Source organism: Neovison vison, chromosome 6 (genome assembly GCF_020171115.1).
Source record: "Neovison vison isolate M4711 chromosome 6, ASM_NN_V1, whole genome shotgun sequence".
In the NCBI taxonomy this organism is placed as follows: Eukaryota; Metazoa; Chordata; class Mammalia; order Carnivora; family Mustelidae; genus Neogale; species Neogale vison.
The window spans coordinates 220,526,457-220,548,425 of record NC_058096.1 but is presented as its reverse complement, the minus strand read 5'-3'; the positions used below and the strand labels follow the sequence as shown (position 1 = coordinate 220,548,425).

General features: G+C 61.2%; 2 protein-coding genes across 2 annotated transcripts; one reads left to right on the top strand and one right to left on the bottom strand.

The window, feature by feature from the left end:
* The first annotated feature begins 262 nt into the window (after positions 1–262).
* RPL36 (ribosomal protein L36) lies at positions 263–1,245 on the top strand. The gene is made up of 4 exons (XM_044254461.1): positions 263–346; positions 524–618; positions 903–1,037; positions 1,116–1,245. The coding sequence occupies exons 2-4, from the start codon at positions 526–528 to the stop codon at positions 1,203–1,205; spliced, it is 318 nt and encodes a 105-aa protein (XP_044110396.1). The 5' UTR covers positions 263–346; positions 524–525; the 3' UTR covers positions 1,206–1,245.
* An 89-nt stretch (positions 1,246–1,334) lies between these two features.
* LONP1 (lon peptidase 1, mitochondrial) lies at positions 1,335–21,435 on the bottom strand. Its single transcript, XM_044254460.1, has 18 exons — positions 20,994–21,435; positions 17,783–17,871; positions 16,995–17,114; positions 14,702–14,933; positions 12,953–13,014; positions 12,363–12,492; positions 11,868–11,951; positions 10,665–10,885; positions 9,769–9,907; positions 8,794–8,972; positions 7,413–7,500; positions 6,908–7,030; positions 6,706–6,822; positions 4,119–4,259; positions 3,577–3,742; positions 2,852–3,069; positions 2,575–2,739; positions 1,335–1,698 (listed from the first exon to the last, which is right to left on the bottom strand). The coding sequence occupies exons 1-18, from the start codon at positions 21,423–21,425 to the stop codon at positions 1,522–1,524; spliced, it is 2,883 nt and encodes a 960-aa protein (XP_044110395.1). The 5' UTR covers positions 21,426–21,435; the 3' UTR covers positions 1,335–1,521.
* Between the last annotated feature and the right edge of the window lie 534 nt (positions 21,436–21,969).

Sequence of the window (21,969 nt, the reverse complement as noted above, 5' to 3'; positions counted from 1 at the left end):
CTTATTATTTTCATTCTATACAAGAGGAAACCCAAGTACAGGAGCTGAAGTCCCTGGCGACGGGTCCGCAAGCCCCCGGAAAGTAGGACTGGAACACTCAAGTCCTCCGCAAACGAAGCCATGGCAACTCCAGCTAAGGCTAATTTTGGTACTGAGCACTGGTGCGCAGAAGACGGTTTGCGCATGCGCTTGGGGGAAGGGGGGCGGGAACCGCATGGCCTCCAGCCTCCAGGGGGAGCCCGCGGGGTTCCTGCCGCTCTGGCCCGCTCGACCCGCGGAAGCTAGAAATCCCAGAGTTCCGCGAGGCCACAGCCCTTCCGCCGCGGGAGCCATTGGAGAGCTGCAGGTTAGTGGGGCGCCGGGCGACTGGGATCTGCTGCCATCCGGGCTCCCGGGCCCCGTCGCGGCTCCGGGCTACGGCTGGGCGCCGCGAGCGAACCCGGGGGAGTCGGGACGCGGGGTTCCGGGCGGCGGGGGCCGAGCCCAGACTCAGCCCCACGTCCCTCTCCACTTCCGTCCGCAGCCATGGCTCTGCGCTACCCTATGGCCGTGGGCCTCAACAAGGGCCACAAAGTGACCAAGAACGTGAGCAAGCCAAGGCACAGCCGCCGCCGCGGGGTGAGTGCGGGCGCGCGCCGTCGGGGGCCGCGTTGGCGGGAGGAGGGCACGGCCCCGGCGACGGGGGGAGCGGCGGGGGACGCAGGGCTCGCCCCGGCCGAGGGCGGAGACCCCTGGGAAGCGCCTACGCGGGGAACGGTCGGCGGGGCCCGCCCGGACGCAGGGGCGAGGCCGGCCGCGGGAGGAGGCGCGGGCCCGGGTAGGTCCGCCCTGGCGAGGGGGGGCGGGCGCACGGGACCGAGGACCGCGGGCGGCCCCGGCTCTGAGCGCTGCCCGCCCCGCAGCGCCTCACCAAGCACACCAAGTTCGTGCGGGACATGATCCGAGAGGTGTGCGGCTTCGCCCCGTACGAGCGGCGGGCCATGGAGCTGCTCAAGGTGTCCAAGGACAAGCGCGCCCTCAAGTTCATCAAGAAAAGGGTAGGTGCGGGGTCGCGGGCCGGGGCTCGGGGTCCCGGGTCCCCGACTCCCCGACTGAGCGCGCTCCCTGCCCGGCAGGTGGGGACGCACATCCGCGCCAAGAGGAAGCGAGAGGAGCTGAGCAACGTCCTCGCCGCCATGAGGAAAGCGGCGGCCAAGAAGGACTGAGCCCCCCGCCCGTCTGTAATAAAGCGTTTTTGGAACTCGGGGTGTCGTGCTGGTGTGAAGGCTGGGGAGTCCTCGCCGCGCACTGGGGAGGGGCAGGCGCCGGAGGGCACAGAACAAGCAGGCGAGCAGTCCTGGAAAGGCGTTTTAATCATAATTAAATAGTTCATCATCCGTGCGGGGCGCCGTGATTTAGCCATTGCTGTGGCCCTTCCTCGGGCCTCTGCCGGGTCTCCGGAGGGCTCAGCGGTCCCGGGCTCCTGGTCCACTGACTGCTTGGCCCAAACGGGCCTGTCCATGCCAGTGAGCCCAGGTGCCGTCACCGCTCCACGGCCAAGGCCTCCGGCTGCTCCTCAGGGAAGGCGATGGTGAAGATCTCTCGGTAGTGCTCCACGAAGTGCACCTCCAGGCCCTCCGTGATGAAGGCAGCCAGGTCGTAGAAGTCCTTCTTGTTCTCCGCCGGCAGGACGATGCACGTCACCCCAGCTCGCTTTGCCTGGGAGGGAGGGCCAGAGGGTGAATGGAAGGGCTATGGGACGGGGCGTCGGCCTCCCCTTCACACAGGCCTCACAGCTGAGAAATTGGAAGCCCGGGGCCATCCCTGACCTCCGTTCCGGCAGACTGCTCCCGCAGAAGCCCCGGTTTTAATCAATGACAGTAACCAGAGCCAGTTAAGCGTTTTGGCAGCTACAAGTAAACAGGATCCGAACACGAAGTGCATTAAAGCAAGGCACAGCCCGAGTGAGCACCTGTGAGCTCTGGATGCTGGTCTGTGTTCGGCCCACAGGCCACCAGCCCCAATTTCACCCTGCCTGACTACCCCCTGGGGAACAATGGTTTCCACTGGCCACCTGGCACCACCCAGGGACACAGTGAATGCAGCCTTATTTCCTCTTCCACTTTGCAACCGGGGAAAGCACAGTGTATAGAGCCTCTGAAGTCCCCAGACGTGAACTCTGCCTAGTGGGCTGGTCAAGGGACGGATGGGGGCGTCCTGGTTTCAGGAGTTCGGGATCACGGGTTGGACGCAAGGATGGGAGCCCAGCACTGAGGGAGAAGCACAGGACTTAACTGGCCAACACAAGGCCTCGTACTCCCAGACCAGACTCTCCCGCTTTTTCTGCCTCTGCCATCCTTGGTGCTTGGCTGAGGAAGCAGGAAGCCCTGCTAGCTTGAGAGCAGCCAAGATGGAAATCTTGGAGAGACAAAGGATCGCTACGGAGCAGAACAGCTGGACACTACACTCAACACGGACCCAAACCCTAGTACCCTCCCTGCCTGCCTGAGGCCTACACCAACTCTGCAAGGACACCGTGTCTCCTGGGGGCCCTCTAGTCTAGACCCATCCCGGGGCAGAGGGGGTGAGACTCACCGCAATGGTCTTCTCCTTGATGCCGCCCACTGGCAGGATCTTCCCAGTGAGGGACACCTCACCTGTCATGGCCAGGTTTGGCCGCACAGACCGGTCCATGGCCAGGGATAGCAGGGCCGTGACGATGGTGCAGCCGGCGCTCGGGCCATCCTTGGGGGTCGCACCCTGGTGGGGAGATGCGGGTGGGCAGGCTGGATGACGGGTGGGCAGGCTGGATGACAGGTGGGCACAGCCCGGGGCAAGGGACCAGGGACCGGGCTGCCAGGTGGGTCCTCACCTCGGGCACATGCAGATGGATGTGGGAGGTCACCAGGTAATCGTTGCTGGGCTCGCGCTGCATCAGGAAGGCCCTGGCGAAGGTGTAGGCGATGCGAGCGCTCTCCTTCATCACGTCCCCCAGCTGGCCTGTCACCTCCAGGCTTCCATCCTTGTCCCCCTTACCATCCTTGTCACGGGGCCGCCGAGGGGACGTCTCAACAAACAGCGTTGAGCCTCCTGGGAACCAGCAGGCAGAGGCTGGGAATCCTAGGACCCCTCCCCCAACCTTCACAGTGGGGTGCCTGGGGAACACCCCAAGTGTTCCTTCTGGGCCCTCTCCCTGGTTTGATGCCCGCCTGCCTCTCCACAATGCAGCACTGCCCCTGGGGCGGCTGCTGCCCTCTGCTTCGTTTTGGTGGGCACAGCGAGGGTGCAGCCTCCCAGCGCCGAACCCCAGTTCCTTTACATTCATCCAGATGTGCAGGCAGCACGCCACTCAGCCCGCCTGGTCTGCAAACTCCTCCCACGGCACCACCCATCGCCTGGGGTGGAGTGACGTCACCTGCGTAAGGAAGCCCCCACTGCTGGGTGGCAGCCCCGCCCCCAGGCCAGAGGGACTCCCAACGCAAATAAGGCTTGTGGGGCACTCCTGCCACCTTGGGGGCCCATCTTTCCCCTCCCTGATCAGCCCCCGGTCTCCTGGACTCCCTCTGCCGAGGGGGCTCCGAGGACTCTGCCGCTCACCCATGGCGGTCCAGGCCAGCCCCATGACCACGCCGGGCGGCGTCACATCGTACATGCGCTCCACGGTGAACACGGGCTTCCCCACGAAGTCCTGCAGGTTCTCGGGTGTCACCTCTACCTGGTCGGCTTCGCCGCTGACGATCTTGTAGGCGGACTTCCGCAACACCTGGAGCAGGCGAGGCAGCAGCGTGAGCGTGCGCCCGGCACTCCGCTTTTTAATTCTTAACATCGGGATAAAGTACATAAAGTGACCAGTTCAACCACTTCCGCGTTTGCAGCTTCACGGTATCGAGTACATTCACATCTGTCTCCACATGTGAATCTCTTTCCATCTCCCCAAATGGAGGGTCCATCCCCATGAAGTACAGACCCTTCCACCCACTGCCCCAGCCCCGGCTCCCACCAGCTCCTCCCTGTCTCTGTGGACAGGCCTCCTCTGGGGACCTCCTGGGAGTGGGGTCTGGCAGGACAGGTCCCTGAGTCAGCCCCCACCCGCCCGCACAGCCTGCAGGCCTCCCGCTCCCCGCAGCTGCCCGGCTCACCTTCTCCACCTGCTTCTGCAGGTTGCGCACGCCACTCTCCCGGCAGTACTGCTTGATGAGCAGGGTCAGCACGTCCGCCGACAACTTGGCCTTGCTCTCGTCCAGGCCACACAGGGCACGTGCCTGAGGCACCAGGTATCGCTGGCAGGAGGAGCACGCCGCCATCAGGACCCTCGGGGCCTTGGGACCAGGAACGGGTGCCTCTCCCGCGTGCCCCCACCCCCACTCACCCCCGAAACCTTCCCACAACCCTTGGCTGGCTAGAGGTAATGGAGGTGGCCCCAGCATCTGTCTGCACAAGCTCTCATCCCCGGGCTCGGGGGGCGGGGCGCTCGGGGAATGCTGCCCCAGGAGGGAGCACCAAAGTGGAGACCTGAGGGTAAGGAGCCAGCAGGGCGGGGAGGAAGGGAGGCAGGGAGTCTGGGCAGAGTGCATGGCGGGCGCCAGGCCCTCCTGGGAGCCCACGGAGGCCCGGCCTGCCACCTCCAGAAGCTCCCAGGGCTCTGCTCCTGGGCCGTCCTCTGTCCAGGTTACATTCCTGCCCTTCCTCCAAATGGCACTTAAGACATCACCCCTCCAGGAAGGTCTCCTGGATCCCTGGGCTCACCCTCACACTCGGGGTTGCCACCCCGAAGAGACAGGAATGGGAAGGTCAAGAGGCTACAAGGTCACTCACAGCCCAGCCCGACCCCTGCCATACAGCAGTCATGGGACAGAGAGGCCTGAGCACCAGCTCTGGGGTAGAAGGCAATGCAAACATGGGGGACACAACCTTACACGTCAGTACGTTTGTCAACTGACATGGGCTGGCCCCGAAGCCTCTGTAAGTCCATGTTCTTCTTGCTCCTTCAAAGTTTTTTTTTTTTTTTTTAAAGATTTTATTTATCAGAGCGAGAGGGGGAGAGAGCGAGCACAGGCAGACAGAATGGCAGGCAGAGGCAGAGGGAGAAGCAGACTCCCCACCGAGCAAGGAGCCCGATGTGGAACTCGATCCCAGGACGCTGGGATCATGACCTGAGCCGAAGGCAGCTGCTTAACCAACTGAGCCACCCAGGCGTCCCGCCCCTTCAAAGTTTTAAAAGAAGTTCCCTGTCCAGGTCCCCAAACCTGCCCCGCTCCTTGGCCGGCGGGGGAGGCCCCAGGACCCCTGTAACTAACTCAGCCAAGAGCTCCTCTGGCTCCCCTCCCAGAGCAGGGGACAGGAGGCCACTAGCAGGCCCCGAGAGCTGGGGCCCAGCACCTGAGGGCTGAAATGGGCTCAGTAAAAAATGTGCTCGACTCCCTTCCAGCAAGAAAACCACAAGTCAGAAATACCTTCCTTTGGCTCTAGAGAGAAACCTGGCTCTGCTCTAACATTCTTCTGGGTAGGAAGCCAGCCCCCGGCCAGGAGACCAGTAAGGTCTAGGAAACGCAGAGACCTGAATTCCGGCTGAGCCTGGGCCTCGGACAAGCGTTCCGCGGCCACAGAACTCAAAGGCCCACAGCCGGTGGGAAGACGGGCGGCAGGGGTGCTGGCCCTGGGACAGCTGTGCAGCGGGATAGAGAGCGGCACCAATGGGGGAGGGGACCAGGAGGGCCCAGCACACGGCCCCCCACAGTGCATGGATAGCCCTGCTGTGTTCCTCCAACGTCACCTTCACGGTGGTCTCTCCCTCATTCCTGTTCTGGAGCCCGGAGAGTGGGGTAGGAGAACTCTGTACAGCGTGGGTCTACAGGAGAGCGGGGGGAGCAGCGCAGCTGCTGCTGCCTCCCAGGGCCCCTTGCCACCCTACCGGGGCCTGCACCAGTGAGGCGGCCCCTGGAGTGGGGGTCTGAGGGCCGGGGTGGGGTGCGGTGGGTGGGGTGCGGTGGGTGGGTACTGGTCAGCCTCGGTCCTGACCCCCAGGGAGAGGAGAGACTAGAGGGCCAGTCCGGCACCAGCGGATCATGATTTACTCAACAATGCACAGGATCGGAAGCCTCCCTGAATAGCCTGGGCCGCAGAGCTGGGAGAAGGCGGGCCCACTGGGCAGCACTGGAAGGGGGGCGCACCCAGGGACACAGAAGCCCGTGGCCCTGCTGGGCTTGATGCATGGTCGTGGCTGTTCCCTGGCTGTATCCTCTGTAGCAAACTGGTGAGGAAGCAGACTGTGGCCCCGAGCTCTGGGAGCTGTTATAGCAAACCGCCAAACCCAAACACGAGGTGTGGGAACCCCCAAGGTACAGTCGGTCGGAGGACAGCCAGCCCTGCAATGCACAACCAGCCCCCAAGCAGGAACAGCCCAGGGGTCTGATGCCAGGCCCGGGCAGGGGCAAATGGGAGCCATGGGACATCCAGCCGGAAAGCGGGTGGGGCGGGGACCTGCCCACGCAGGGGTCACCCGTGCGCGGCTACACAGCTCACAGCTGGCCGCGCCGCTGCTCCTGGCCATGCTCACGCTACACCAGTGGACAGACCCTGGCCATCCCTACTCCGAGCAGGACCACTATGGACTGTCCCCTGCAGCTCTGGTTAGGGGCCTGGCACTTGGCCTCAAATATGCCCCGACCCCCAGCTGCAGTGGGCACCCCCGTCTGTCCAGAGCTGGGGCGAGGGTCCCACCCTAACCTCTGCGATAGCGAGCTTCTCCTGTGCCACGTAGCCTGACACGTTGATCATTTCCATCCGGTCCCTCAGCGGCTCGGGGATGGTCTCGGTGACGTTGGCTGTGCAGATGAACAGCACCTGGGGAGGCCGGCAGGAAGGTTCTGGAGGACCAGCCCCCCTGCCTCTCCCCACTGGGCCCGGCTCCCCGGCAGGACACACACACCTTGGACAGGTCCACGGGCACATCCAAGTAGTGATCCAGGAAGTTGGCGTTCTGCTCGGGGTCCAGCAGCTCAAGCAGCGCTGATGACGGGTCCCCCTGATAGCCCCGGCCTATCTTGTCCACCTGAAGGGGCAGCGCAAGGTGGGTGCTCTGGGCACTGGTCCCCGCTCCTGGCAGGAGGGAGGAGGGTGGGACCCCATTTCACCAGCACTAGGGCCCGGCACTGGGTGAGCCTGGAGCAGGAGGGCTGCCATGGGGTCATCCGAGGACAAGGACAGAAGTGTGAAGTGGCCCAGTAGCTGTGCGGACCCCCAGGGACTAGGGGACAACCGAAATGGCGGGGAACATGGGTCCGATCTCAGAGAGATGGTTGGGACTGTCTGGAGCTCTGGCCCAGGAAGGCCTCAGGGACGTCTGACCTCGGGGAAGGGTGCTAGGAACAGAAGCCGTGCTGCCGTGTCAGCCCTGAGCCCCGCCGCACACCCAGCCCCCAGCCAATGCGCACCTCGTCTATCAGGATCAAGGGGTTCTCCGTCTTGGTCTTCTTCAGGCACTGGATGACCTTCCCTGGCATAGCACCCACATATGTCCGCCTGGGGGGCAGAGCACAGCTGGAGTGGTCGGCTCCTCCCCTGCCGGCTCCCAGAGCGCACAGATTCTCAGTGTAGCACTCGGCCTCCAAGGAGGGCCGCCCAGAGGTGGCCAACGGGGAGGTGATGCGTGTGGCACCGGCTGATGGCCTCCCCGATGGCCTGTGGCTCTCCAGCAATGGCAATGTCGCCATCTCACCCCAGCTCTGACTTGGGCCGGGTACAGATGCAAAACCAGGTCTCGCACAAACCTGTCCCCGAAGCCAGCACCTCCTATCCGGACGGTGAAACCCAGTGCACACTGCCCAATGTAACAGAACAGAGGTCAGCAGCAGCCCGATGCTGGCAGCAGAAATGCTCTCCCCACCCAGGTCCTCGCGGGCACAGCATGGCCTCCTAGGCCTTGGGGTCCCGGGGCCCACGGCCCGCACCTGCCTGGCACCTGTCGGGGTGCTTCTTGACCACCTCCTTGTTCTACTGTCCCAGCTCAGGTGCGGAGGTCTGGCACTCACAGAGTAAGGCAGACACGAGTCTTGTGCCTGAGAGATACGGCCCCGCAGGGCAGACAAATGGCACGAGAGATGGAGGAGGAACTCAGAGGTGTGATGAACTTTATACGTGCTACAAAAGTAAGATGGGACAGGGGACCTGGAATACGGTCTCAGGGGCATTAAAGCAGGAACAAGAAATGTCTCAGGGAGACGTTCTCAGCAAAAAAACGTGAAGCAACAAGGTGTGCGGGTACTTGAAAGAAGAGGGTTTTCTGAGTAGCAGGAATAGTCTGTGCAAAGGTCCTAGGGCAGAGCAGGACCAGGCATGAGGATGCGAGCCCCAGGAGAACACGCCATGCCCGCTGCAACCGGAGGGCGCGCGCACACAGCCCAGCAGTCTTCAGACCCTGGACCCAGAGCACCAGCCCCTGCTAGACCCGGTGAGGGAGCAAAGAATCAGGAGAGGCGCTGAGGCCTCACGGGCGTGCGGCCCTGTTCTCAGTGGGGAGAGCGCCTTGCTCCGGAACTCTGGCCGCAGCGCTGGGGGAGCTGAACCAGGTAGGATGGGAGCTGGAACTGGCGGGGACCATCTGCCAAGAACCTGGTAAACAAACGCTCCTGGGGGTCCACCCTCCTACTGGTCAAGAGGCCAAGATTTTGAGCCGATGTCTGAGCGGCCGGACTCCGCCGGGCCTGCAGGCAGCGGTGCCCGGGCTCGTCGGCACTTAGCCCAGCATGAGCGGAGGCCACCACTCGCCGCTGACACCCCCTCGCACACACAGGAATGGAGCCAGGCCAGGCCTACCTATGCCCTTTGATCTCGGCCACGTCCGTCATACCCCCGACGCTGAAGCGGAAGTACTCGCGGTTCAGGGCACGGGCGATGGAGCGGGCGATGCTGGTCTTGCCCACGCCAGGCGGACCGTAGAAGCAGAGGATCTTGCCCTGGGTGGAGCCTCGGAGCTGGCTGACGGCGATGAACTCCTGTGGGCAGAGGCCGGCTCCCATGAGACCCGCGCCGCCCTCGCTCAGGAGCCCTGCCTGCTGTGACCTTCGCCACTGTCACGTTGCCTTTCAGACCTCGGGGGGCTGTGGAAGGGACAAGGCATGTCCCAGAGGGGCCGAGGTGACTGCAGTGACCGACTGGGTGATCAGGGCGCCAGGATGAGCTGGTAGCAACCCCTTCCTCCCACATCCTGGAACGTATTGACCCTCTTGCTGCTCCGGCCACAAATTACTGGCCCTGAGCCGGGCCCATCACCTGTTGTCTCAGGCACGACTCTTGTCCCTCCCCTCAGGAATCCGAGGCCCCTAGAGCAGTGTGCCCGGCCCAGGGTGCCCTTGCCGCCTTCTGATCTGCTCCAATGCCAGTCCTTCCCCCTGAAGCCCTCCACCTTCTCCTTCCTCAGCCTCTGCCAACCCCGCCAGCCCTGCCTCGGCAAAGGCCCTCCTGGACCCTAGACCAGAAACCCCCCAAACCACTCCTCTGGGACCCCACCCCACCATGGGGGAATCCTGGGTCCGGAATCCAGATGATGACACACCCTGCTGCTCAGTGCCCGCCCTGCATGCTCAGAACAAGAGCCGGGGAGGTGGGACTGTGGCGCCCAGCGGAGGCTTCCAGTGGCCCGTGCCCCAGGACATGCAGGAGGGGTACAGGCAGGGTGGGGTGGGGGAAGGCCTGGGACCTAGGAGAGGGGCGCGGGGGGCCTCACAGGGACGGGGTGGGATGGAGATGGGGGCAGGCTGGGACCCAAGGGTGGGGCGCAGGGGTCCTCACCAGGATGCGCTTCTTGACGTCCTCCATCCCGTAGTGGTCCTCCTCCAGCACCGCCTGGGCCCGAGCCAAGTCCAGATTCTCATCACTATACTTGCCCCACGGGATGGACGTCAGCCAGTCCAGGTAGTTACGAGTGACGCTGCCGGGGGACAGACCAGACCCGGTGAGCGGAGCCCAGCCCGTTGCCTGGTGCTGCCATTGCCAATCCACGGTGCCGGCGCCCGCTGCCCCTGCCGCTCGAACTGCGCCCGGGCACGTCAGCTGGAGGAGCCGGTAATCGGCAAAGGCCTCGACATGGGAACCACACGGCTCCCAGGACAGGGGCCTGGACACTGGCAGCACAGGGACTGCTCAGAATCCTGCTCCAGAGGCGGCAGAGGTAAAAATGGGAGATGACCCCTCCCAGGGCATGCGTGGCAGAGGCCCGGCTGGTGGCCAGTCAGCGCTGCCCCGAGAGCGACCCCGGGTTGGGAGCTGCACACCCACAGGGCAAGGCTGAGCACCCAGGAAGATGCAAGAGACTTCCAGGCTCTCAAGGCCATGCAGAGGAGGGGCCCTGGCTGGAAGCACTGCTTAAAGCCAGACACCCCTGGGTTCAAAGCCCCATCCCCACCCAGCAGCACAGAGGCCCTGCTCACGGACTCCACTTCTCTGAGCTGCCTCTGCCCAGCGGGAAACGAGTGACAAAGAGAAGTGTGTCTTTTCGGGGGCACCGAGAGCGGACCGCCACATGCCAAGTGCTTCTTGGGTTTCTCCATCGTGACTGGAGAGTGGCCAAGGCACCCACCCTCCCTCCCGGCCCCTGGCGGTCACCAGCTTCTCTGAGCCTGAGGCGCAAGATGGGGGCCGCCCTCGAGGGTGGACGCCCCACGGCCGGGCCGCCCCGGGAGGCTCACTTGAACTCGGAGGAGTGGTTGTCCAGCAGGGCCAGCTTGCTCAGTTCCTCGTCCACCACGTCCATGACATGCTTGGGGACCACGAGCTCCTTGAGCCGCTCGCGGAACTTCTCCTCGATGGCGTCCTTGTCCTCCTTCTCCAGCCCCAGCTCCTTCTTGATGATCTTCAGCTGCTCCTGCAGGAGGTACTTCCGGTGCGTCTGCTTGATCTTCTCCTCTACCTGCGGCCCGAGCACAGCCGTCAGCGCGGTGCGGGTGGGGGACGACACACGGCCCGCGGGCCAGGGGCGCAGCTTCCTCCAGACACAGGAAGCCCGTCTCCAGCTCCCTCCCCCGTGAACCCAGTCTCCCCAAGCTGGAAATAAAGATGCCAAGTTCCAGGTGAGGAGCGGATTCGATCCTCCGTCCTGACCATGACCAGGTGAAGCCGGCCTGATGCTGGTGCAGCCGCCACGGGCACGGAGCTCCTCCACGTGGACAGGGCGGCGGGTGACGGCTCGGAGGCCGCCGAGCACCAGGCCCGCCTACAAGCCCCATTCCTGTCTCCTACCGGAGGTGCGTTAAGGACTGCCTTGTGCCGGGGCACCGTGCGGGCTCAGCTGGTCGAGATGCGACTCGGACTTCGGGGTTATGAGTCTGAGCCTCACAAAGGGTGGCTGGCAGTTAAGCATCTGCCTTCGCTTTGGGTCATCCTCTCAGGTCCTGGAATAGAGCCCCAAGCTGGGCCCGAGCAGGGGGCCTGCTTCTCCCTCTCCCACTATCCCTCCCCCGCGTGTGCTCTCGCTCTCAAATAAAAAAGACTTTAAAAAAAATTAAAAATTAAAGAAGTTGCCTTGGGCTAATAACTCAGTGTTAAAAGTTTTCCACGTAAAGATGTGACTTGAAAATTTTCTCGAAAATAAAGTGGAAAAAGCAAGTCAGTTCTGAGAAGCGACACGCGCGGTAAGCAACCGACCACCCATGAGGCCCCTGGACTGGGCCACAATCAGCAGAGCCTCGGGAAACAGCTCCACCCCTTCCCAGACTGGCTCCCGTGCCCAGCATCTTCCCAGGACGTGGACGGGAGAGCAGCTCCACAGCGACGGAGGGCATCCGGGGGGCTGCAGGCCCCGGGCTCAGCGCCGGGACCAGCCCTGGGTTCTCAGAGAGCTTCGCCGCCCCGGACAAGAGTGAGGCCCACCTTCCGCCCTCCCCGGGACTCACCTCGCGCCCCAGGCGCTGCTGCAGCTTGCTCAGCTCAAACTCCTTCTTGAGGAGGGAGAGGGCCTTGTACAGCCGCTTGGGAATCTGCCGAGAAAGGGAAAATGCAAGTGATGGTCAGAAATGGGCATCTCTGTGTGGGGGGAGTGGGGGGGGAGCAGGCCCCTCCCGACGGACGCACAAGGGCAGCTCGACCCAGCCACGCGTCCCCAAGTGCAGACAAGCCCCCTCTGTCCCAGTTCTCCTACAGTTAAAGGCCAGCACGTCTGCAAGCTGTGGTCGAGAACTTTCATAGCGCTGTCGCTGGTCCCCGCAGAAGACTGGTGACGAGCTAAATACGCCCCCCGATGAACAAAGACCCCACCCGGAGCGAACGGCCGCTGTCGCCACAGAGACTGAGAGGCGGGGGTGGCCTGACGGCCTCAGGGAGCGCGAGGTGGAATGGCAAAGCCGAGCCCGGACAAGCAGCCAGGCCGGGAGGCCGGCCCGCGCACTCACGTTGGTCTCCTCCAGGACGTCCTGCAGCTCGTGGGACTCGGCTCCGGTCAGCGCGGCGCCCATGTCGCTCAGGTAGATGGGGTTGTCCACCACGCGCTGGCCCGCCTGCATCATCTGCAGCACAGACTCTCTGCAGGGACAGAGCGCGCTGCTGCAGCTGGGGCCGGCCCGGCAGCAGCGCTGGCCCGCCTGTCCCTTTCCCGGCAGCAACAGTCAAGGTCTGGGATGCTCACGGAGCGCCGGGTGCGGGCCGGTGGGGCCTCCCGTCCTAAAGCCATGAGACTCACAACCCCATGCCAGACACAAGCCCCCTCCGGCCGTGGAGGGACCCCCGCACGAGACTCCCCCCATCTACCTCAGCTGATGATGAAAAGGCTTCCGGGCAAGCCCACGCTCTCAAAAAACGTGCACTGCGTAAGGCATCTCCCTCCACCCTCCCACCGCAGGGCCACCCCCAGTTTTCTCTCGGGACGACACTCTTGAGAAAGCCTCCCACCGACCCAGCTGCAGAAAGACGCAGGCAGACCCCCGCCTGGCCTCAGGGAGGACTAACCGCACACCAGGCCTGGGGAATGGCACCGAAGACCGACCTGTAGAGCGGGTTCAAGGCAATGATGTCCCGGATGGTTTTCACAATCTCGGCGGTCAGGGCCTGGCAAACAAGGAGGCGGCCATCGATCCCTGGGGCCAGCAGGGGCCGTGGCCCAAGGAGCCCCTCCCGCCTGGCCCAGGCCACGGATGGCCTCAGACGCCCAGGAGTGGACCCTGAATCCACCAGCCATGGGGGCTTGGGATCAAGACCATAAAAACAAACACCAGTGCCTAGCTCCTTACACCCTGTCAAACCTGGACCTTAGAACGAGCCATCTGGAGGAAAAAGGGGGACGCGGGTTTCTTTATTCCTTCATTTCAAGCACAAGCCTCACAACCAACACCCGCGTCCTCAACGTCAGCACACCCTGGCTTGAAAATCCCGTCTGGGGAGGTCCCTGCGCGTCACCGGGGCTGTCAGCCTGTCCCCTGCCAGAACCCTGGGCCCAGACTCCCCGAGGAGGTGGAGGACCACCCCCACCACACACTGTGGACACCAGGAGCATCACCGCCACAACAAAGGCCAGGATGCTCCTGGCGGGACCAAGGGCAGTTGGTGGTGCGACCACCGGCCCCTGGCGATTTCCGGAAGGCGGCTCCCAGCACACCAAACCCCAACGAGGGCACAGGAGGGATCGGGAAGCGGCCGCCGTGCGTTCCTTCACTGCAAGCACTCAGCCTCTAGCTACGGGTTTGTCCCTCAAACGATGGGACTTTCCAGAAGGAACCTGCAGAGGGCAGTTAGAGGCCCATCGCTTGCGCAGACAAGCACGAGCGTTAAGCCTCCTCAAGTCTCCCTGATTCTTTTCCCTGTGGCACCTATGCATTTCGCGGTCTTTCTCCCCCCACTACGCGAGTTTCCTCAGAGGAAGGAAGCTCTGAGGCCCAGTCCAGCCGCCGGGGGAGCCACCCAGGTTTAAATAATTTAGAATCAAGACAAAAGCTGACATTTTGTCCCTCGGTGGTACCAGCCACAGATGGAGCGCCTGACAGCCGCCGGGGGCCGATGGCGCAGAACCAGAGACCGTGTCGGTGAGTTCCGGACAGCATGGCTGCATGGTGTGAGGCTGCCCCGGGCAGACGCAGCCAAGGCCCTCCCAGCGCCCGGGGCAGATGTCACCTGCGGACCGCAGGACTCCTTCCCTCAACTCAGAAGCCCCCAGAACTCTGTTCGACATGGTGCTGCAGGAGCCAATTGAGGCTGCTGGCCGGCTACGCAGGGTGCGCTCTCCCCCAGGCAGGACGATGCCGGAACTTGCGCAGAGGGTGGGGGGCTTTCCGTAACCTCTGCCTTTCTTCACACCCACCCCTGGAGGCGGGCCCCCTGCTGCTCCCTGCCCCAGAACAGGTAAGAGGACAGCACCTACCACCGTGACAGCAGGCTCCCCAGGCTACGAAGGTGGCAAGCAGGCCTGCACCTGGGGTCAAGGCGGCCAGAAGGCTGCTGCTTTCCTGCCGAGGAGCCACGGGTAATGGGCAGTGGGCCCTGCTCCCCTTCCCCAGCGCCCCGGGCTTGAGCGGAAGGAGCCAGTATGGAAAGAAGCCCGGGGGTTCCTGCGCAGCCAACATGGGCTGGGGCCGGACCCAGGTTCCAATCCTTCACTCCTGGCTGCCGGTTTCTTCCTAGGACTTGTGGGGCTGGGGAGGCACATTCTGCATTCCACAAGAGCCTGACAGCCGAACGGCCTAGAGCCTCGGGGAGCACGTCCCCTGCTCAGGGGGCCCCGTGGGCCGCAGCAATGACTTACTTTCACTTCCTCGGTGACCTGGAAGTCCTCGTGGACAACGTTCTCCACCTCCACCATGAGCACCTCACCGAGGGGGCCCGAGGCAGCTTCCGCCGCCACCTCCGCAAGGGGCCCGCCGCTCAGCTCCTCCTCCGCCTCCTTCTTGCCCCGCTTCGTCTTCCTGCGGACCTTCTGCTTGTTTTCAGCTTCGGCCTCCTCGGGCTCTACCTCCAGCTGTTTGTGGATGTGAATCCTGAAGATGGAAACGGGGCAGACGTGAAGCTACTGGGGTTTCCAGTGCTGATAACGGAGGGATGTGCCGGGCCCCGGGGCTGGAGACCAAGCTGCCGTCTCAGAACCCCAAGACCGGCAACCTCCCACCCCCGCACTGGGCACACCGCTGGGCTCCTGCTGCCCCAGCCACTCTGCGTTCCACACCAACAACCCACTGTCCCCCACGCACCTCTGAAGTCTGCCCGGCGAGCCAGCAGCAGCCAGCGATGGGGCCCGTCACAAGCCGCGGGCATCACCAAGCACAGCCCGGCTCTAGGACTCCACCTGCCCCGCCCTCGGCCTGGAGCTCACCAGACAGCGGCTCCTTCTGTTGTTCGGACCTCAGTTCGAGGGCACCTCCACAGAGAAGCCCTCCCTGTCCACTCCATGTGAGGTCCAGCCCCCGTCTACGCCTACCCCTCACCCTGCCCATCTTCACTTCCCTGAAAAGCTCCCACCACTGTCAGAATTCAGCAGGCAGGGGCGCCTGGGTGGCTCAGTGGGTTAAAGCCTCTGCCTTCAGCTCAGGTCATGATCCCAGAGTCCTGGGATCGAGACGTACATTGGGCTCTCTGCTCAGCAGGGAGCCTGCTCCCTGCACCCCTCTGCCTGCCTCTCTGCCTGCTTGTGATCTCTGTCAAATAAATAAAATCTTAAAAAAAATTCAGCTGGGGGCGCCTGGGTGGCTCAGTGGGTTAAAGCCTCTGCATTCGGCTCAGGTCATGATCCCAGTGTCCTGGGATCGAGCCCCACATCGGGCTGTCTGCTCCGCAGAGAGCCTGCTTCCTCTTCTCTCTCTCTCTGCCTGCCTCTCTGCCTGCTTGTGATCTCTGTCTGTCAAATAAATGAATAAAATCTAAAAAAAAAAAAAAAAAAAAAAATTCAGCTGGCAGCCCATTTTGATGCTCCCGGCCACCTCTCTTGAGGGTGCGGAGTGGGCCCCAGGCCTGTTTCTCCATACACACCCAAGTACCCAGCAGACACCAGGGCTTAAGTGATGTGAATGCAAACCTGCCACCTCCCCTCTCAGCTCCCTCCTGTCCCACAGGGTCACTAATGCCACCTTTTCCAGAGGACTAGCCTGAGAGCTGGCGGGATGTGGACCCAGTGCCTGGCTGACGCCAGCAAACCGCACGGGAACAGCAGGTCTGGCCCCCAGAGCCAGTGGGAACCCTTCCATGAGGCACCTTGCAGGTTAGGACAGCACTTAGCAGCAGACCAAGCTCTTAGTCATTTTGTGGCATCGTCTCCTCCCTCCAGCTCACGAATCCCCCGCAGGAGACAGAGCGGCAGCCTCTATCCTAAAAACAGCCTCTAACATGAGCAGATGAGGACCGGAGAAGGGGCTTCACAAAGTAAGTCCACTACCAGGACCCGGGACAGAGCCAGTGCCTGCCACACCCTGTTTCCCTGGGTGTGCTGCCTTGTTGGCAAGGCGATGTGTCTGGCTGAGTCAAAACCCGCGGTGCTAAGCTGGACATCCAGCACGATCCGCGGCCAGACACGGACAAGGGCACTTGGAGGAGAAGCACACCAACTGTGAACGGCTGACACCTTACACGGGACATGAGGCAACCTGCTACTTTGTATTTGTGACGCTTGTGTGAATGACGTGCATAAAAGATACAACCTGCCTCTGGCCACCCATACAGCCACTTTAAGAAGAGGGACCCACGAGGGGCGCCTGGGTGGCTCAGTGGGTTAAGCCGCTGCCTTCGGCTCAGGTCATGATCTCAGGGTCCTGGGATCGAGTCCCGCATCGGGCTCTCTGCTCAGCAGGGAGCCTGCTTCCTCCTCTCGCTCTCTGCCTGCCTCTCTACCTACTTGTGATCTCTCTCTCTGTCAAATAAATAAATAAATAAAATCTTAAAAAAAAAAGAAGAGGCACCCAGAAGTGACCTGTCTCCGCCACCTCCAGCTCTGGTCTAGTCCTGGCAGTGACAAGGCAGGAGGGCTGAGCAAGAAGGATGGCCAGGACAGGAACCTGGGGACACTCAGGGCCTCTCCTCCTGCCTCACCCCAGACTCTCGGGGCCCCTCACCTTCTGTGTCCCATGACGATCATGCGCAGTTTGTCCCCAAGGTCTTGCATCTCGTGGATCTGGACAAACGTCCCCGTGTGGTAGACCTCATCCAGGCTCTCGACCACGTCAGACTCATTGCTAAGGGACAGGGACACAAAGGTGCATGGTCACAGGCCCCAATTCTCAACGGGGTGTCCTGAGTGAAGAGGGAGGAGGAAGAGAAGAGAAACACCCCTGCCAGCCTCCACGGAAACCCGAGGGCAACCTCCTCGCTCCCACAGGTGCTGCAAAGCCCCGAGGAGCACCTACGGGCTGAGCGTGGCCCCTGGCATCCACCGCCACTGCACCCAGGTGAGCAGATCATGGGCTAAGTTGGCTGTAAAGACAGGCCCGGATGGAAGAGATTTCATTCCACACTTCCCCCTAAAGAATTTACCTCCTAACTCAGAAGTGGAACTAATTCTCACCTAGAGTCAAGGTGGGTGTTCCTGGAGCTGCCCTATCTGCTCCCCTAGCTCTGCTCTGAAGCGACCTCACAAGTGGGGTCACCACCAAAGGTCCTGGAGGTTAACACCTGCACCCCCTCCCCCCTCCCCAACAACTGACCACATGAAACCTAGAGCTGAGCCAAGTCTTCAGCCCAGACTAAAAAGATGGCTCGGCTCTTGGCCTTGTGCTCAGAAGGTTTTGCTTGATTTCTTCCCAGTCAGAGGTCAGAGGTCCCGGCTACTCTACGGAGCAGGACTTGTGGTCAACTACACTCCAGGGCAACTTCAACGAAGCAGTGAAGGAAAAGTTACACTTACTTGTCATCCCTCTTTAGAAAGACGCCGGCATACGGCTGGGCAAGACGGACTTTCCTTCTTAGCAGCTCAACCAACTTCTTATTTTTAACCTAGCATGACAATGACCCCAAAGTGAAAAACGCAGGCCAGGTTTCCTAGCTGACATTTTGACAACAGCTCTGGCGTTTTCAAGATGATTCTCAAAGCTATGTTAACCTGACCCAGGACATTAACCAACACAGTCCAGGAAGCCCCAATCCAAACACACACACACACACACACACACACACGAAGGCGTAGAGAATGCAGTGGGACAGGCTGACCAGGACATTAACCAACACAGTCCAGGAAGCCCCAAACCAAACACACACACACACACACACACACACGAAGGCGTAGAGAATGCGGTGGGACAGGCTGACAGGGCTGCAGGCCGCGGTGGGCCCCACCACCTTCTGGAGAAAACTCAAAGTAGACCAACAGCCAGAACCAAGAAACTGATTTAACTTCCGATTTTAAGAGCTGTTTCAGAAGTGAAGTGTCTTGGCCTGAAAATCTAGACTATTCCGATTTTATCAACGCCAGAAAGACAACACTAAATGTGTGTGATTCAACCGTGGCCCATCCCACAGACTGGTAACTTCCCCCAATTCGCGTTGGAAGTATCTCTTAATCACGTCTACACCCTTTTCATCAAGGATCGAAAGCCCCGGGATGACAACGCATCATCTTGATGTCATTTCAACGGCAGGGAGAGGACTAACATCTTCTAGGCAACATCTGATGGGCAGGAGCGACGTCTGTAAGGCCAAGTGATTTCCTTCCAGCAGGCATCAATTCCCACCCCAGACTCTGATTACATTTCAGGGCCCGCAAACTTCAGCACCAGAGCTACCTAGAGGACTTGGTAAGACAGGTGGCTGGGCCCCAGCCCTCGGCGTCTTGACAGATGAGGCCTGGGGTGGGCCTGAGAACATGTACTTCACACAAGCTCCCAAGTGATGCTGACGCTGCCGCCTCCGCACCACGGCCTGAGAACCAGTGTTATAAACTCATCCCTCAGCAGGGGCTCTTAACTTATGATCCAGGAATTCCTGACCCTACAGATGCATTTTTCCCTGGGGAAAAGGTCCATGACGGCCATAGGATGGGTACATGACCCACCACAATTTTTTTTTTCAAGATTTTATTTATTTATTTGGCAGAAAAAGACCCAGCGAAAGAGGGAACACAAGCAGTGGGGAGTGGGACAGGGAGAAGCAGGCATCCCGCTGAGCAGGGAGCCCAATGTGGGGCTCGATCCCAGGATCTTGGGATCATGACCTGAGCTGAAGGCAGACCTTTAGCCACTGAGTCCCCCAGGCACCCCAACCCATCACAAATTAAGAGCCATTGATCTACACTGAGAGGCCACTAATAAGGGGAGAAACTACAGGGGCAATTTAGCCACAGGCCGTGTCAACCACAGAAGCAAGAGTGAACAGAGCTTTGCTAACAGGTTCAGAAACCTTCACCCAGTGCCATGGAAGTTTCCCTCATTCCTCTCTGATGATAACTGCTGCATCTTAGCACCTGCCTCCTCCCTCTGGCAGGATTTCTTGTTGTCTGACAAGGTAACAACAACACGTGCCAGTCTCCCGCTTTCCACAGCGATTCAGTCAACCCTCCTAGCTAATGCCGGGTGGGGAGAGAGAATCTCCTGGAGGAATCCTCTCTCTCTGGACAAAGAGCAAAAAAGGCATCTGCCACTTTGCAGGACTGAGGGGACTGTAGCTGAACACTCCTGGCCCCAGAGGTCGACTGGGGTCAAGGACAGAAAAAAGGCCTCAAGGGCAAGCTTCTGAAATGTCAGGAGGGTACCACACAGGAAAGAGCAGCAGCAGCTTCTGATTAAGGTATGGGGCCATACCCCCGACACTGGTGGACTTACCTCCCCGACCAGCTCTAAAAATTGAGGTTTGATTATAATACCCATTGCACAGATGAGAAAATGGAGGCCCAGAACCACAGCTTTCTGAAGGTGAAGGAGCTACTAGTGGTGGAGCCAGGATATGAACCCATAGTTCTGGGGCCCACAAGTAACCACCACTCAAAACCAAGGAAGGCCCTTGGAAGAGTAGCTCGAACACACACCATCAGCAGGTGGGAGAGGGGGTAGAAGGGGCTCCTCCCGACCCGAGATTTGTTTAGCAGAGACTCAAGTATGAGGGAGAGGCTGGAGAGTGAATGCGGAGGCTGACTCATTGTACGACCTTGCTCTGTTAACAGATAACTTTTCACCAAGGACTCTAATTTCCACATCGTTAAAAAAAAAAAAAAAAAAAAGTGGGGGTGGGGGAAGGGTCAGGGAAGAAAGAAGGCATTCGGGTCCTTCCTATCCTAAAAATTCAAGTTCCTTGCACTCGTGTTGCTTTCTATTACATCACCCAAGTCCATCTCCCCATCCCCTTGGCTCTTAGTCTGAAATGATGTTGCTTAATGTCTCTTCCACCAGAACACAAGTTCCTTAGGCACAGGGACTGCATGTGGCTTGTCTGCTTCCCCAGTGCCTGCTACATAACAAGTAAAAAACACTCTACTGAATGAATAAACCATGGCTGCTCCCCTCTGAGAACATCCTTCCCCCACATACCTCTTAAGTCTCCCGTACTCTATTCCTGGCTCTATTATCCCCCAGTAGTCACTGCCTTCCAACATGAAATTTACCTACTAATCTGGTTTATTGCCTCTTGTATCCCGCTAGGACGGAAGCTCCAAAGTCAGGAATTATCACTCTTGTTCACTGCTGTAGCCCTAAGAACCGTGCCTGGCCCCTGGTAAGCCGGCAAGAAATGTTTAAGGAAGGAATGAATCCTAATCTCAAAGGGGCTCGCAACCAGACTGCAAACCGCCCCGAGTGAGAGTGTCATGAAACATTTACCAAAACCCGCTGAAAAGTTACTGGACGGCAAAGACTATTCTGGTCCGGTCCTTCCCAGCATCGGAGATTTCTATGACTAGGGCTCTAACTGGGCAGTCCTAAACTCACTGGGTTCATCAGGGACCTCAAAGGGGGAGGAATCTGGCTCAAATTCACGAACTAGTGAGAAGACAAGGACTCGAACTTCAACTTTTAAGAACGTTCTTGCGTGGAAAAAGTTGTGTAACATGAGGGTGCCCAAGGATCCCTCGGTTCCACCTGCCGTTTGGAGAGTAGGGGAAACTGGAGGCCACGGCGGGGGGCGCTCATTACCTCGATAATCTTGATGAAACGCGGAAACACGGGGTTGCGGGTGACGGCGATGAGCGGCAGGTGCGGGAATACGTCCGGAATCGTCATAGGAGTCAGTGCCGTTATGATCGGGCCTTCCCCACCCCCCGCGCTGCCCCCGGCGCCCGCGGCTCCATCCTCAGCACCGCCCTCGGAGGCATCCTCGCCGCCGGAGAATGAGCCACCGCCGCCGCGGCTGTTCGCCTCCCAAAGTCCCCGCCACTGGCCCGCGGCCACAGGGCCTCGGCCCCACAGAACCCAGGGAGGCAAGGCGTCGCAGGCCCGCCGGCCTCTGGGCAACCACACTCCAGCGGCAGTCGGAACCCGCCCCCGGGCGGCGGCCAACAGTGGCCGCCGCAGCGCCCAATACCGCGCAGCGCCCCACAGCCGCACGTAGCCTGTGCCCGCCGCCATGCCCCGGCCATCCTAGCGACGCACAGGACTTGCGTCATTTCCCCCCGCCCCGCTAGCGCGCACGTGAAGTCCCGCGCGTGCCCAGGGACCCGGGGCGGGGGGCGGGGGGGCGTGACCCGGAACGGAAAGCGGCGGGGGTGGGGCTCGAAGAAGCGTGGAGGCGGGGCTCAGCCTCTTCACTGCCTCCGCCTCTTCCGGCCGCCCAGCGGGGAAGCTGCAAGCCGCGTCGGCTCACGTGGAGGGCTGTGGGCACGCCCCAGCGCCTCTGAAAAGGGAGCCCCTGGTGCTGCAAACGCAGCTGCGAGAACGCGTAGGCAGCCCTGTGCGTACACTTCGCTTAGGCGCGCCGGCGACACGCGCTCCGGCTCTGGAACGCGTCCTGCTTGGTGGACTCGGGTTTCCCGGGAGACACCGTGCGCATGCCCCAACGAGCCTGCCCTCGGGCAGCTGTGCGCGCCAGCCTGAGCCCTCCCTGGTGGCGCGTTCGGGAGACGATGAACGCATGCTCAGACTGGGGAGAGCGTGAGCCGCGGTGAGCGCACAG

Coding starts and splice junctions, on each gene's coding strand:
- RPL36 (XM_044254461.1), top strand. CDS start 526: ATGGCTCTGCGCTACCCTATGGCCGTGGGCCTCAACAAGGGCCACAAA. Junction 619..902: donor GGCACAGCCGCCGCCGCGGG/GTGAGTGCGGGC, acceptor CCCGCCCCGCAG/CGCCTCACCAAGCACACCAA. Junction 1,038..1,115: donor TCAAGTTCATCAAGAAAAGG/GTAGGTGCGGGG, acceptor CCTGCCCGGCAG/GTGGGGACGCACATCCGCGC.
- LONP1 (XM_044254460.1), bottom strand. CDS start 21,425: ATGGCGGCGGGCACAGGCTACGTGCGGCTGTGGGGCGCTGCGCGGTAT. Junction 4,260..6,705: donor AGAAGCTCGCTATCGCAGAG/GTTAGGGTGGGA, acceptor TCCTCCTGCCAG/CGATACCTGGTGCCTCAGGC. Junction 3,070..3,576: donor GCTGGCCTGGACCGCCATGG/GTGAGCGGCAGA, acceptor GCTGGTTCCCAG/GAGGCTCAACGCTGTTTGTT.